The 12,779-nt window shown below is 51.8% G+C and overlaps 1 protein-coding gene across 1 annotated transcript; it reads right to left on the bottom strand.

The window, feature by feature from the left end:
• Positions 1-2,590: 2,590 nt before the first annotated feature.
• On the bottom strand, positions 2,591-8,893 carry LOC311428199 (uncharacterized protein; the record flags this gene model as incomplete). Its single annotated transcript, XM_084539735.1, has 3 exons — positions 8,461-8,893; positions 7,736-8,356; positions 2,591-2,625 (listed from the first exon to the last, which is right to left on the bottom strand). The coding sequence occupies exons 1-3, from the start codon at positions 8,789-8,791 to the stop codon at positions 2,591-2,593; spliced, it is 987 nt and encodes a 328-aa protein (XP_084395861.1). The 5' UTR covers positions 8,792-8,893.
• Positions 8,894-12,779: the final 3,886 nt, after the last annotated feature.

Below are 12,779 nucleotides of genomic sequence, written 5' to 3'. Positions count from 1 at the left end.
AAGGTCTCACTGCTTCCTGAACAGGGAAGTGGATGTCTGCAGTTCAGAACCCTCTGTCTAATCTAGAAACATGAAGGAAGGAGTTTGCTGGATTGCAAGTGACAGTGAAGAAAGCCACAGATGACATATCAAACTGATTAAAATGTTATTTAGCTCAGGGCATGGCTAATGAAGTGGAGCTGGAATAGTTTGACGACTGTAATTACACTCACTATCACTGTGACTTGTTTATAGGATGGTAATGCCTAAAGGTCCCACTGGAGCCTGAAACAAGGTTGTGCTGGGTGCTGCACGTGCATATCTCAGTAGCGCTTTGATAGCTAGTGATACAAACAGACAAAACAGAGATTGAAAGGAGAAACGGGGGGACAGAGATAAGAAGATCTTCCTGCAGGTCATTTAGGGTATGAGCCAGGAGTTCAGTGCATCCAGCTCTCTAGTGCTCTGCTGGCCCAGTGAGATGAATGGAAAACATTGCAGCCTTGGAAAAATAGTGCTTCTTCTAATTCTTTGGCCAGTTTTGATGATTTAGGACTGCTCTATTTATTTATTTATTTATTTTACTTTCCCCATTTGTGCTGGAGAAGGTGAACTTTTTAAATACCTATTCTGAATTCAAATATCATTTTCATTGTTATGTTTCTGTTTTGTTGGCACTATTCATAATGACTTCTACCCTTCAGTGGAAGCAAAAGCTTATCATACCATAAAAGTGGAAAGGTCACAGAAAACTTCAGAGCTTTTGAAGAAAGCTGAGGAAAATCCATTCCCTGTTCTAGGCAGAGAGAGTGGCTGATTTCCAGACAGGTAAATGGGCAGGATAAGGCCACTTCATGTCCGCTGATGGCCAGTTGTATGGACCGCAAAGATAATGGACTAGCAGCACAAGAGACAGTGCCAATAATCTAATCCAATACAATCTATTTCAAGTGGTAGAGACCTGATACTCTACGACAATGTGAGGAAGACCAAACTGTCAGGCAAACTTTGAGATGATCATGTTCAGGATCTAAAACTCTTAAGACAAGTGTCAACACAGGAAGGGTGAAATAAAGGCATGAATGCCATACAAGTACTGATAAATCTCAGGAAGTCTGGAAACCAGGGCAGATGGATGGAATAAGATGGTGCTTTGTGTTAGCAAGAAGCAGAGGTTAGGGAAATGTTATGGGTCAGCAATAGAGTGGTTTTGTGCAAATCGCTGCTAAAGAAAGACAGCCTTGCTAGCCTGCTCTTTGCTCTTAGCTCCAGTCTACAGTTATCAGACACATAAACAATAATGGGAATTACGGGAGACTTCAACTTCCCAGCAAAAGACTGAAAGATGATTACCACTTATTCTCATACAGATATGCTATGTGATGGATTTCTTCACAAAAGTGAAAAAATATAAGACCATTTTAGACTTGGCTCCTGTACGGGTTTAAATGTAGTAAGATTTGAATAAAGTCTGATCATGAGCTGACTTTTCTCATTTTACATTTCAAGACAGACAACACCAGGCTTAGAACGAAGGTTTTGAGGCTTAGAAATGCAAACTTTGAAATCTAAGGAAATGAATCATTGAGTTTGACTAAGCATCTCTGGGACTGGAGTGCAGAGAAGGCAGAATTAAAATTCAAAATTCAGATGGGAAAAAAGCAATGAGAAAAGGTACATTTCAGAGGTTAAAAACTGCAAAAATAAAGTACAAATGACCCAAAACCTCCTTCACATAGGAAATTAAACAATAATAGTAAATGATACTTAAGCCACAGAACCCAGGGGGAACAAAGAGAACAAATTAGGACAGTTGCATACTCGAGGCAAAAATAGATCAAAAGTTAATGATGTCTCAAATGCTGCAAATCTTATTTCCTGCATCTAACAGCAACAACAATGTGATATTAAGGGCAGTGACAGGATTCCCATTGCAAATGAGGGTAGGGCACTAGGCACAACATCATCTGAGGTGAAATAAAAATCTACAGTGATTCAAGTGAAAAATGACAAGCTGATATCTACCTAGCCTATTAACAGCATTGGCACACAGAACAACAAGTCAAGTAGGAAAAATACATCACAACTGTGCAAATCAGGGATAGTCCCCAGAATGGGAGAGTAACAAATATACTTCTGTCCAGGAGAATGTAAAGAGTGATCCAGACAAGTGCAGGCCTGTTAGTTTGACATCAACGCTGGGCAAAGTTTTGTAGCAAGAAGAGATAAGACTAGGAAAGTAGCGGGTAATGTGGAATTTACAAGATAATTTATTAAAGCTAATTTGTTTCCAGAGAATTTAGTAGCTTGCCTTTGTAGGACCAGTGCTCCCCTACACAGGGGATGAACTACATCTATTTCACTTTCTGTGAGCTTCTGATACATTATCTATGGATTTGGGCTTTGGGGCTGCAAGTGAATCAAGGGAGTTTGCAATTGTTCACACTGTTCGAAGAGGGAATTACCGGCAAAGGAGAGGTTCCCTGTAGTGATTCTCAGAGAAAGTTCTGAAACTGCAGCTGCTAAGGAGGCAAAGACTCATGGAGAAATGTAGGCTGGAAGGGACCTCTGAAAACCCAACCTCCTATTCAGAGCAGAGATGACTTCAAATTTAGGTATGTTCAGTATGGACGTGGTGGCCGAAGACTAAAAATTACATATGAGCTTTGAGATTTCCAGGTGACATAAAGTTGGGAAGTACTACCGAGTCTGACAGAAGGATATCCCTTGTGATTGAAATGGTTCAGGTGAAGTGACATTTGATAATACAAAGTAGAGCCATGCTTAGAGATTCTCAACAAAGGGTGTTGTTTTTTTTTTTGTTTGTTTGTTTGTTTGTTTGTTTTTTGTCATGTTTGCTATATGGCAGTCAGGAGTTTAAAACAAACAATAAAACAACAAAACCCCATGTTCATGCACTCTTAACAGAAGAACTGAAAAAGTTAAGTGGTTATATGGTGTGTATGGCTATTCTTTTTTTTTTTTTTTTTTTCTCCAGTATAAATATACCTGACAGGGCAGCCCTGCCACACATTTAAGACATGAGGCAAAATTCTGCCACTTGTATTCACATTGAACTTAGGAGGAAGTGTTCAGAAGACAGAAGGAACAAGTTGCCTATTGTGTGGAAGGGAATTAAAGGACATCATTCTGCTCAGCCAGATGCCAGTTGAGAGAAAAATATGATGTCTCTGTGAAAATGCATTTCTTGAGTAAATATCAAGGAGAATTAGGAAATGTCTAAGTTGGGAGATACATCTGAAATGATGATTGCAGTTGGCTTATGAGGAACTTTGGACAGGAAATTGGTAGAAACTTCCCATTTTAAGAATAAAGTGCACCATAGATATGAAGTCAGCATTCACCTAAAGAGTAGAGGCCAACTCAAAGCCCCCACAACAAAGCAGTGGACAAACCAGAACACTAACATGTTGTGGTCTAGAGTCACACAGATATACATAAGTTTACTATACCTAAACATCTGAGGGGTTCCTTTGAGAGGCGGAGGGCTTGTGCCCCATTTCCATTTCCACTCTCAGTGTCCCCTGCCTCAGAGAAGGATCCCAGCTGCTTGGCTTCCCTGGCCTCTGATGCCAGGCTACCAGAGCAGGTATCCCAGCATCGCAGCAAACAGGTGACAATTTGAGTGCCACAGCAGTCCTCATTGCGAGCTGGACGCTCAGGGCACTTGCGGCCACCCACCTTTGTGAGCTCCAAGGCTGACAGTGACTCTCCGCTGAGCTGCCACGGCTCTCGGGTGTCCCGGTGACAGAGCTTTCGGCGCTAAGCTGACTGCCAGGAGAAAAGGCTGCCGTGAAATGGCTGCTCCACAATGCCAGGAGCAAGGTCTGCTGGGCTGGGGGTTCGCAGGGGAGCTCGGCCTTGGGCCTGGCAACTGCGCCTGGAAGCCAGGGACGGCCTTGGTGTGCAGCTGGACACCTGGGCCTGAGAAAGCAAGGTCTCTTTCCAGACACTTGGCACCATCGTCACCCAGTGGCTGTCTCAGGGGGACGAGAGAAATGCACAGCATCTCTTGCTGCCCTGCAGTGCTGCTGTCCTACGCCCTTGAGGGTCTCCAGGATAGAAAAAGGGATGGATTTTGAACCAAAACCCAGCTCCTTTCTATGAAAAGCATCACGTCCTCCTGTCTTTCTTGTATTTGGCTATGACTTTAGGAATCCCTGCAATCCCTGCAGCTGTGTCCCCTGCCAGCTTCTTGTGTGCCCCAAGCATCCTCGCTTGCAGGGCAGTAGAAGATGCAGAAAAGGCCTTGCCTTAGTGGAAGCACTGCCCTGCAGGAGCTCCAACATCCCTCTCAGCAGCACGCTGTAGCCCCCAAATGCCCCCGAAAGGGCACATTTCAGCTACTGGGAAGGAAACGAGCTCGCTCAAGGTGAGCTACCCGCTCAAGGCCCAGGTGTCTGTGAGGCGGTGTTGGCAAGGAGTCCTGTTGTGTGAGTCTGTTCTTTGTGGGTGCTCCGTCCCCACAAGGCTTGCTTTTCAAGGCCCAGGAGAGTCTTGTGGGCACTGGCCTGGGGTCCCAGGCTGAGCCAGCTGCTGCTTGGCAATCAGGGAGGCTCGCTCGGTGTCTTGGCTTGGGTTTGCGTGGCCAGGCTGTGGGAGCGGGGGGCTGCAGGGGTGTCCTCTGTGAGGAGAATGCAGCAGCTGCCCCATGGGAGCTCAGGGCCGCTTCCAGGAGGCTCCTTCCAGGAGGGACCCACCCGCTGCTGCCCAGAACGCAGAGCAAAAGGATGATGTTTGCGCCTGGGGGAGAGCCCATCTAAGAAAGGGAACAAAAGCTGCTGCCCAGCAGCGTCTGGCTCAGGGAGGAGTGAGAAAGCTCTGTGCAGCCCCCAAGGTCCGTGCAGCAGGAGGCAGGAGGTGCTCCAGGCTCACAGCAGCAGTTCCCCTGCGGCCTGTGCAGGGGGAGGCCCCTGGTGGAGCAGGCTGTCCCCCTGCAGCCCATGGGTCCCCCGTGGAGCAGATCTCCACGCTGCAGCCCCCATGTGGCTGGAGGAGCCCCCGGTGGAGCAGGTGGCTGTGGCCTGGAGGAGGCTGCGGCCTGTGGAGAGCCCCCGCAGGAGCAGGCCCCGGGCTGGACTGGAACAGGCTGTGCTGAGCCTGCTTTGCCCGTGACGCTCCTTGTGGAGTGATCTCCCTGTCCTTCTGGCAGCCCTTGAGCCCTTGCCAGCCTCTTTTCTCCCCTTGGCGTTGGAGGAGGGGCAGGGAGAGAGCGCTTGTGCTGGAGCTCAGCTGCCCAGCTGAGGAAAACCACCACGGCTCTGTCTTGCCGCTGCTGCAGCACGCTGGTAGCAGCCAGCACCGTCTGTTCTTCGAGCCTCAGCAAGCCCACAGCATCTTCCCAGAAGGGATCCCTTTCCTTCACGCCTGACAGGCGCCGCCTCCAGAGGCTGAGGGCTTGCAAGCGCTTTCTCAGTGCCCCCTTCCCCAGAGAAGGATCCCAGCTGCTTGGCTTCCCTGCCCTCTGCTGCCAGGCTCCCGCAGCTGCTATCCCAGCAGCGCAGCAGCCAGCTGACAATGTGCTCGCCTGGAGGACAGCTGCAATCTTGTCCCATGGCTCGCAGCTCGCCCAGGGATGGGGATCACCTGCTTCCTGCTGCTTTTCTCTCTGCTCTCCTTTCCAACAGCCTCCTGTGCCCTGGGATGGCCCTACCTTGGGGTAGGCTGCCTCGCCTTCCTCTTGCTCCTTCCCCTTCTTGGGAGGACTTTCTGCCCTTCCGAAACGAGATGACTTCTGCATGCATTCCTTCCCCTTGTGTGTATTGGTGCCTGAGACAGCAGCGGGGTCGTCCCCGGAGCCAGCTGTAGGGCCTGTGCCAGGCTTGGAGGGGCTGCAGGGAACATGCCAGGGGCTGGAGGGGCTGCAGGGAACATGCCAGGGGCTCGAGGGGCTGCAGGGTGTGTGACAAGGCTTTGAGGGGCCTCAGGTCCTGCCGCAGTGGTTGAAGTCGATGCAGGGAACATCAGAGTTGTTGGAGGGGCTGCAGGTAAAATGCCAGGGCTTGCAGCAGCTGCAGGCTGCGTCACAGCTTTGCATCAGGTCAAGACGCATTTTCCTAGAACCATACATTTCCTCCTGAAGGGGCTGAAGAGCATGGAATGGTCTTCAAAATGCACAGAGCAGACCCCAGCAAATGTAGAGCTGCTGCTAGCAAGTAGGTAACTTTATTGTTCCTGTTGTTAATTTTGTTTCTCAACAACAGATGCAAAGATGTATCTTGAATGAGGGCAAAGGTGACCTTGGATCTGAAGCACACAGGCGTTCGCTAGTGTCCCCCCATCCGGAGTGAATCCAGAATGACTCGGAAGGAAAAATAAAGTCCAAACCAGTGCGTTGTGATAAAGAGAGTTTAATAGGGTAGAAAAGGAATAAAAACCAACAAAATAATAAATAATGATATTTACAGTTTATAAGATATTAATATATAAAAATATTTAATACTATTAAATACTTATAATTTTATAATAATAAAACAATGCCATACTGTACAACACAGTCAATAAAGTGGATTTAATTAAATAAATAAGAAAACCAATAAATTAAATGAAAATTAAAAAATTTAAATTTAATACAAATAAAACCCATTTTTTCCCATTCCAATGAATTGCTATCCCCATCATCACTTCCCATCCCACTGATCATTTGCTATCCCAAAGACCTCCCAGTTCTTATCCCCTTGGCATGCCAGTGCAAGAAGAAGTGCTCTGCAGGCAGAGGCCTTGCTGAGTGACCACCTAAGGAGAGGAATTTAATCCAGAAGGCAGGAAAGAAGAGCAATGCCCCGAAAGAAGAAGCAAGTCTTGTCTCTCAGCCCTTTGGTGTCCCAAGCAGCAGTTGCCATGGCCAAGCTTTCCCAGCCCAGCTGCTGCCAGCATCTCCCCAGCTTGCCATTGCCACCTTCCTGGGTGAGGCGCGCGCGCATTTGCCATTGGCGCTGTTGCCATCCCTGAGAGTGGCAAGCCCATCCCCTAGCTCCAGCACGAGAGAGGGGAGAGGGCAAGCGAGAGGGGCAAGGGCTGAGGAGCGTGTCTGAAGCTGGAGCAGGTGCCTGCAGAGGTCTCTGTGCCTGCCTGGGTGCTGCGGGGGCCGTCGAGGAGAAGCCCGAGGTCGGTCACGGGTAGCTGGAGCCTGGCACTGTCGTCGGGGCGCTGGGCATGCTGCTGGGGCTGCTGGAGGTGGGCTGTGGCTGCACACAGGGCGGCTGGCACGCTGGCCCCAGCGCCTTGGCCCTGGCCCCCAGCGGCTGCAAAGTCTCGCTGGGGGTCTTTGTCCCCGGCTGCTGGCGCTGCAGCGTCCTGGCCCCGCTGGCCTGGGGACAGAGCCTGTCCTGGGGCCACACGGCACGGGGCTCCCCACTCGGAGTCTCCGGCAGCAGCCGCGCTCTGCGGGGAGGTGGCGCCGCTGCTCCTTGCCCCCCTGCAGCCCCCGGGCTTCGTGCTCTCTTGCTGGGTGCCGTGGTGCTGTTGATCACCAGCTGCTGCCCGCTGCTGCCTGCTTCCCTGCTGCTGCCAGCCACCGTGCTGCTGCCAGCCGTCTTCCCCTGGCACGGTCTCTTGCGGCCTTGGCCAGCCTGGCCCAGCAGCGTCTTCCTCTCCTTGCCGGGGGGGTTCTCTGTCGTCGGCCTCCTGTGCTGGCAGCTCTGTGCTGTCCCGGGGGTGCTGCTGGGCGCAGGGCGCTTGGCCCCCCGCTTGGTGCCGGTGGATGCAGGGGCAGGCAGGGGGCTCTTGAGGGGACCCAGGGGGCGTTTGGGCAGGGGTCTCCTATTGTCAGTGCGGCCCTTGGGGTTGGGGCGTTTCTTGGGGGAACTCGGGGGGGATTTGGGCTGGGGTCTACTAAGGGCACTGAGGAGCTGGGTGTCAGGGAGGCTACTGGGGGGACTCAGGGGTGGACTGGGTAGGGGGCTCCTAAGCGCACTGGGCAGGGGACTGGCTGCAGGGCTGAGCGGGGGGCTCACTGCTGGCACGACGGGGGACTGCAGCGACAGCCCACCCTCAAGCTTCTCGGGGCGCAGCCCAGGGGTTGAGGGGACCTCACCGAGGGCTCCTGTGGCTTCCAGTCCCTGCGTGCTCGGCTCCTCGATGTCCTCGCAGAGGTCGGGCAGCTGCGAGAGGAAGCGGCTGAGGGCAGGACTGCTGGGCAAATCGGGGAAGGCGTCCTGGGGCTCCACGGCATCGAGCCAGCTGAGCAGCTCCTCCATGCCGGGGATGGGGATGTCCAGGTCGGCCAGGAGCTCGTCCTGCATGTGCTGCAGCTGCTGGCTGTCCCCTGCCAGCTCTGGAAAGGCCTCGGCAAAGGCATCAGGGCCCAGCTCGGGCAGCTGCGGGGGCTCCTCAGGCACCTGCGGGGCTGTCGCCGCTGAGGACGAAGCAAGAAAATCCCCCAAGACGGGCGATGTCAGCTTTCCCATGGCCCCTGGGTGTGGGGCGCCCAGCGGCCTGCTGTGCCAGCCCCAAACTCACCGTCAGGCATCGCCGTCTGGGTGCTGGCGGTCCTTGGAGCCTGGGCAGGCTTGGGGGCAGTGGGGCCGGGCAGCGGGGGCCCCTGGTCCTCGCTGAGCCCCACGGCGTGCAAGCAGGGCTCCGGCAGCTGCCCCCGGCTGCTGCTCAGGGTGAGGGGCGTGGGGAGCGCCTGCCCCCGCAGCGGAGGCCCCGGGACGAGGGGTGGCGGGGGGTTGCGCTGGGCGGGGGCCTGCAACAGGCAGGTGCCTGCGGGGTGCAGGAGCTCCCCATGGAGCACGGCCCTGGGCCCCAGCCCCAGCGCATGGTGGGGTACCAGTGTCCCCGTCACCATGGGCTGTCCCCACTGATGGACGGGGGCACAGGGAGGAGCGGTGTGGGGGAGCTGCCCCCCGGCGGGGAGCTGCACCAGCTGCAGGTTTTGCTCCACAGCGGGGAGCTGCACCAGCTGCAGGTTTTGCCCCACAGCGGGGAGCTGCACCAGCTGCAGCTGGTGCCCCACGTCGGGGAGCTGCCCCACAGCAGGGAGCTGCCCCCCGGCGGGGAGCTGCCCAAGCTGCAGGTGGTGCCCCTGGGCTGGGAGGTGCCCCCCAGGTGGCAGCTGCACCCCGGCGGGGAGCTGCAGCACCTGCCCCTGGACCCCCGGCACCACGTGCCAGACGGTGGCCTGGGGCAGCGCGGAGGGGAGGGTGGGTACCTGCGGGGGCTGCAAGGGCAGCGCCGTCGCTCCGGGGAGGGAGGGCAGCAGCCAGGCAGCCACCGTTGGCGGCACGGCTGGGACGACGAAGGGGGAGTTTTGCGTCTGCGCAAGCCGCGGAAGCCGTCTGGGGAAACCCTCTGTGGGAAAAAGGGCGCTGGGCTGAGCTCTGGGGCGCTGGGCTCGCCAGCAGGGCCGCAGCCCCGGGAGGAGCGGGAGCCGGCTGCTGGACCTGCCATGGTGGCTGGAGAGTGGGGCGGTTGCTTGGGGAACCCGGGCAACGGGGGTTCCGTCCCAACGGCTCACCAGCCCCTCGCCGACATCTTGGGGAGGACTGCAGGCTTTGGACCCAAGCAGGCTGCCCAGCGCAAGACTTGGCCATGTTCATTAGAACATTACTAGCCTCTAAGCCTCATGGCATCACCTTCCATCTTGACTGCTAAACCTCCTTGCTCCCTACTATCTTCTTTGCCAAGATACAGCTGTCCACATTTACTTTTCCTACTTGGCTGGACTGAATTTAAGAAGGGAGCTTGCAACTCTTCCTCTTGTTTGCCACTTCATCATCAAACCAAATGAAAACCATTTGCCTTTAACCTCTTTATTTCAGGCCTTCTTTCCTAGTGGCCATTCAAAACTGGGAAAAAAATAGTCTACCAAGTGGGGTTTTTTTTTGATTTGATAATAAATCTGCAGACTGTTAAGTCATCAAGCACTTCAAGACTGTTTGAAATAATCTCGAGATTAATATAAAAGGAATTCCTCACACACGCTGCGGCCGCTTACCTTTAGTATAGTCGTTGGATGCGATGGAGCAGTATTTCTTGCTTTCGCCTGCACTGGAAGTCTTCCCTTCCTTGTAAGGCTGTTTACTGCTCTCACTTCTGCATTACTGACATGAAGAGCCATCTGGAGGATGGGATTCTTCCTTCTTCTCCCGCGTTATCTTCTGGAAACGAGGATCTAAGTGTTCCAAGGAGCCTTTTGCTTTCCTGGTGTTTCTCCTTTTTCTTCTTTTTCTTCTCCTTTTTCTTCTTTTTCTTACGCTTGCGATTGGCATTGTCAAAGCGGAGCGCACAGAAACACAAATCATGAAGTCTGAAAGAAACATGCAAGTTAAAAAGGGAAAAAAAGATGTGGCACTTGTTGCCTATATGAAACTTGATTTATTTTACCACAGGTGATGATTTGCAGCATGTCAGCTATTTTGTGGTGCTTTGTGCACACGCAACTTACTTTAGATGCAGCAAACTTAAGCCGTCAGATTGAAGGACCATAGGTCCTGGTTTGTACACAGATCATTAACAACGGCTAGCTCTGGAATATGTGCAAGCAGAAAAAATCTTTTAACCTAATCTGGAATGGCGTACGGATGTGATTCGAACTATGTGGTCCAAAGCTAGTGCTCTGACACAATTCAGCAAGAGCTTTCCTGTCTTCACTGATCAACCTAACAACACGATCCCCAGCCAGCTGGTGCTATCTAAAGAACTTAGAAACTACCAGAAAAAAAAAAAAAGGAAGACATGAGAAGCACCCAGAAAAGAATTAGGATAAAAAATGAGGAGTATGCTGGAATCCTTGCTTACTTGGAATCCTTCTCTCCATGTTTATCCTTAGACTTCTTTTTCTTCCAGAACTTGTGATATTTTTGCATTTTTTTCACCACCTACAAGCTCCTTTTCTATCTTTCTGTCTTTCCTTTCTATTTCACTTTCACTACCTTCTGCACGGGTATATTTTCTTCTTCTGTTTCCTTCTGTTTCATTTTTCTGGCGACAGTTCTCCAAATGAGCTGACACAGGTGGAAGCGCATGTCTTTCACGAGAATGTCTTCTGGAATGTTGCTGAGGTACCGAGCAACGATGCAAGTCTGCTCGGGGTGTGCTAAAGCGACGTACATCTTCCTCTCTCAAGAGGGAACCGTGAGGCCATCTGCTTTTGTAATGATAATGCTTATGTGACCTGCTGTAGTAAGTTGCAGTCGATCTGTCAAAGGCTGAATCGCCGTGAGAGAACTTTCTCTCTCTACTGTCTCCTGTCGCATGAGGTGAATAGTAATCCTTGTAATAGCCACATCTTTCCCATCTCCGTGCTTCGTCTCGATAGTATCTTTCTCTGCTCCAACTTCTTTCCCCTTTGGATCGGTAGTACCTATTGCTACCTTGTTCTGATCTTCCTCCGCTGCCAGATCTGTACTTTGAATATTTGCCTGCTCTTCTGCCATTCTCAGGGCTGTTTCTTTCACGAGGGAAAGATCTGTACCTGCTTCCCTCCCAGTACTCCTTCTTGTGACTCTTTTGCTCAACAAATTCCACGCTCTGAGAACACCTCCTCTTGCTGGAAGGACCTGCTTTTTGACTCTCCTTCTCTTCACTAGGAGCATGTTCCCTCTTGCTTCGGTAATGCTCTTTCTCAGTGGTTTTAGTCTTGTCCTCTGTATCTTGGCATCTCTCTGTAACAGCTGAGGAGGAAAGGTTTTTAGAGCTACATTCAGTGTCAGTCTTGAGAGAGGAAGTTTGCCGCAATTTCTCACCAGGCTCACAAGACTCTTTGCCGGACAAAACGGTTTCTTTTGAAATGAGGTCACGTTCTTTTGATCTTCTTGCTTTCTCCTTGTCTCCACGGTCATCACATTGGTACTGGGCGAGGTATTCATCATTCCCAGGAGATTTCGGAGGTTCCGCAACACTGCATAAAATAAAAACCCATTTCTCACTTCTGCTGAAGGACGTGAATATTAAGAGTAAAACCTTCCAAAGGCAAACAAACAAAAAAAAACCTCCGGACTACAGGAACCCTCGCAAAGATATGCCATTTAGAAACCTCTCCTGTGATTAGGACACCTTCTTCAGCTCCCAGAGAAAGTGTTTTTTCCCCTCTTGCTTCTGAAGCCATTGCACTAAAAAAGCAAACGCATCTGTCTCCTTCCACCTGCTGCTCTGAGAAAAAAGGCATAGGAGCGAGCGGGGAACAGCCAATGTTTCTCCAGACAGTGGAGAAAAACGGAAAAACATTCTATAAAGGAACACAAGTTCTCCTTGAGGCACTAACCTGCATCAGAGTGATATGCTCAGTGCTGATCATTAGTTCTGTTCGTGACACTGGACACACAGTATGAAATTGTACTAATTTAAATCCTTCCATTAAATACTACAGCATTCTCCTCAAGAAACTGGCTGCTCTTGGCTTGGACTGGCGCACGCTTCGTTGGGTTAGAAACTGGCTGGATAGCCGGGCCCAAAGAGTCGTGGTGAATGGAGCCAAGTCCAGTTGGAGGCCAGTCACTAGTGGCGTCCCCCAGGGCTCGGTGCTGGGGCCGGTCCTCTTTAATATCTTCATCGATGATCTGGACGAGGGCATCGAGTGCACCCTCAGTAAGTTCGCAGATGACACCAAGTTAGGTGCGTGTGTCGATCTGCTTGAGGGTAGGAAAGCTCTGCAGGAGGATCTGGATAGGCTGGACCGATGGGCTGAGGTCAACTGCATGAAGTTTAACAAGGCCAAGTGCCGGGTCCTGCACCTGGGGCGCAATAACCCCAAGCAGAGCTACAGGCTGGGAGAGGAATGGTTGGAAAGCTGCCAGGCAGAGAAGGACCTGGGAGTGATGGTGGACAGTCGGCTG

This window comes from Aythya ferina (assembly GCF_964211825.1).
Source record: "Aythya ferina genome assembly, contig: HAP1_SCAFFOLD_36, whole genome shotgun sequence".
NCBI classification, from domain to species: domain Eukaryota; kingdom Metazoa; phylum Chordata; class Aves; order Anseriformes; family Anatidae; genus Aythya; species Aythya ferina.
Note: the sequence above shows the minus strand (reverse complement) of the source record. Positions and strands in the feature narration are given on the sequence as shown.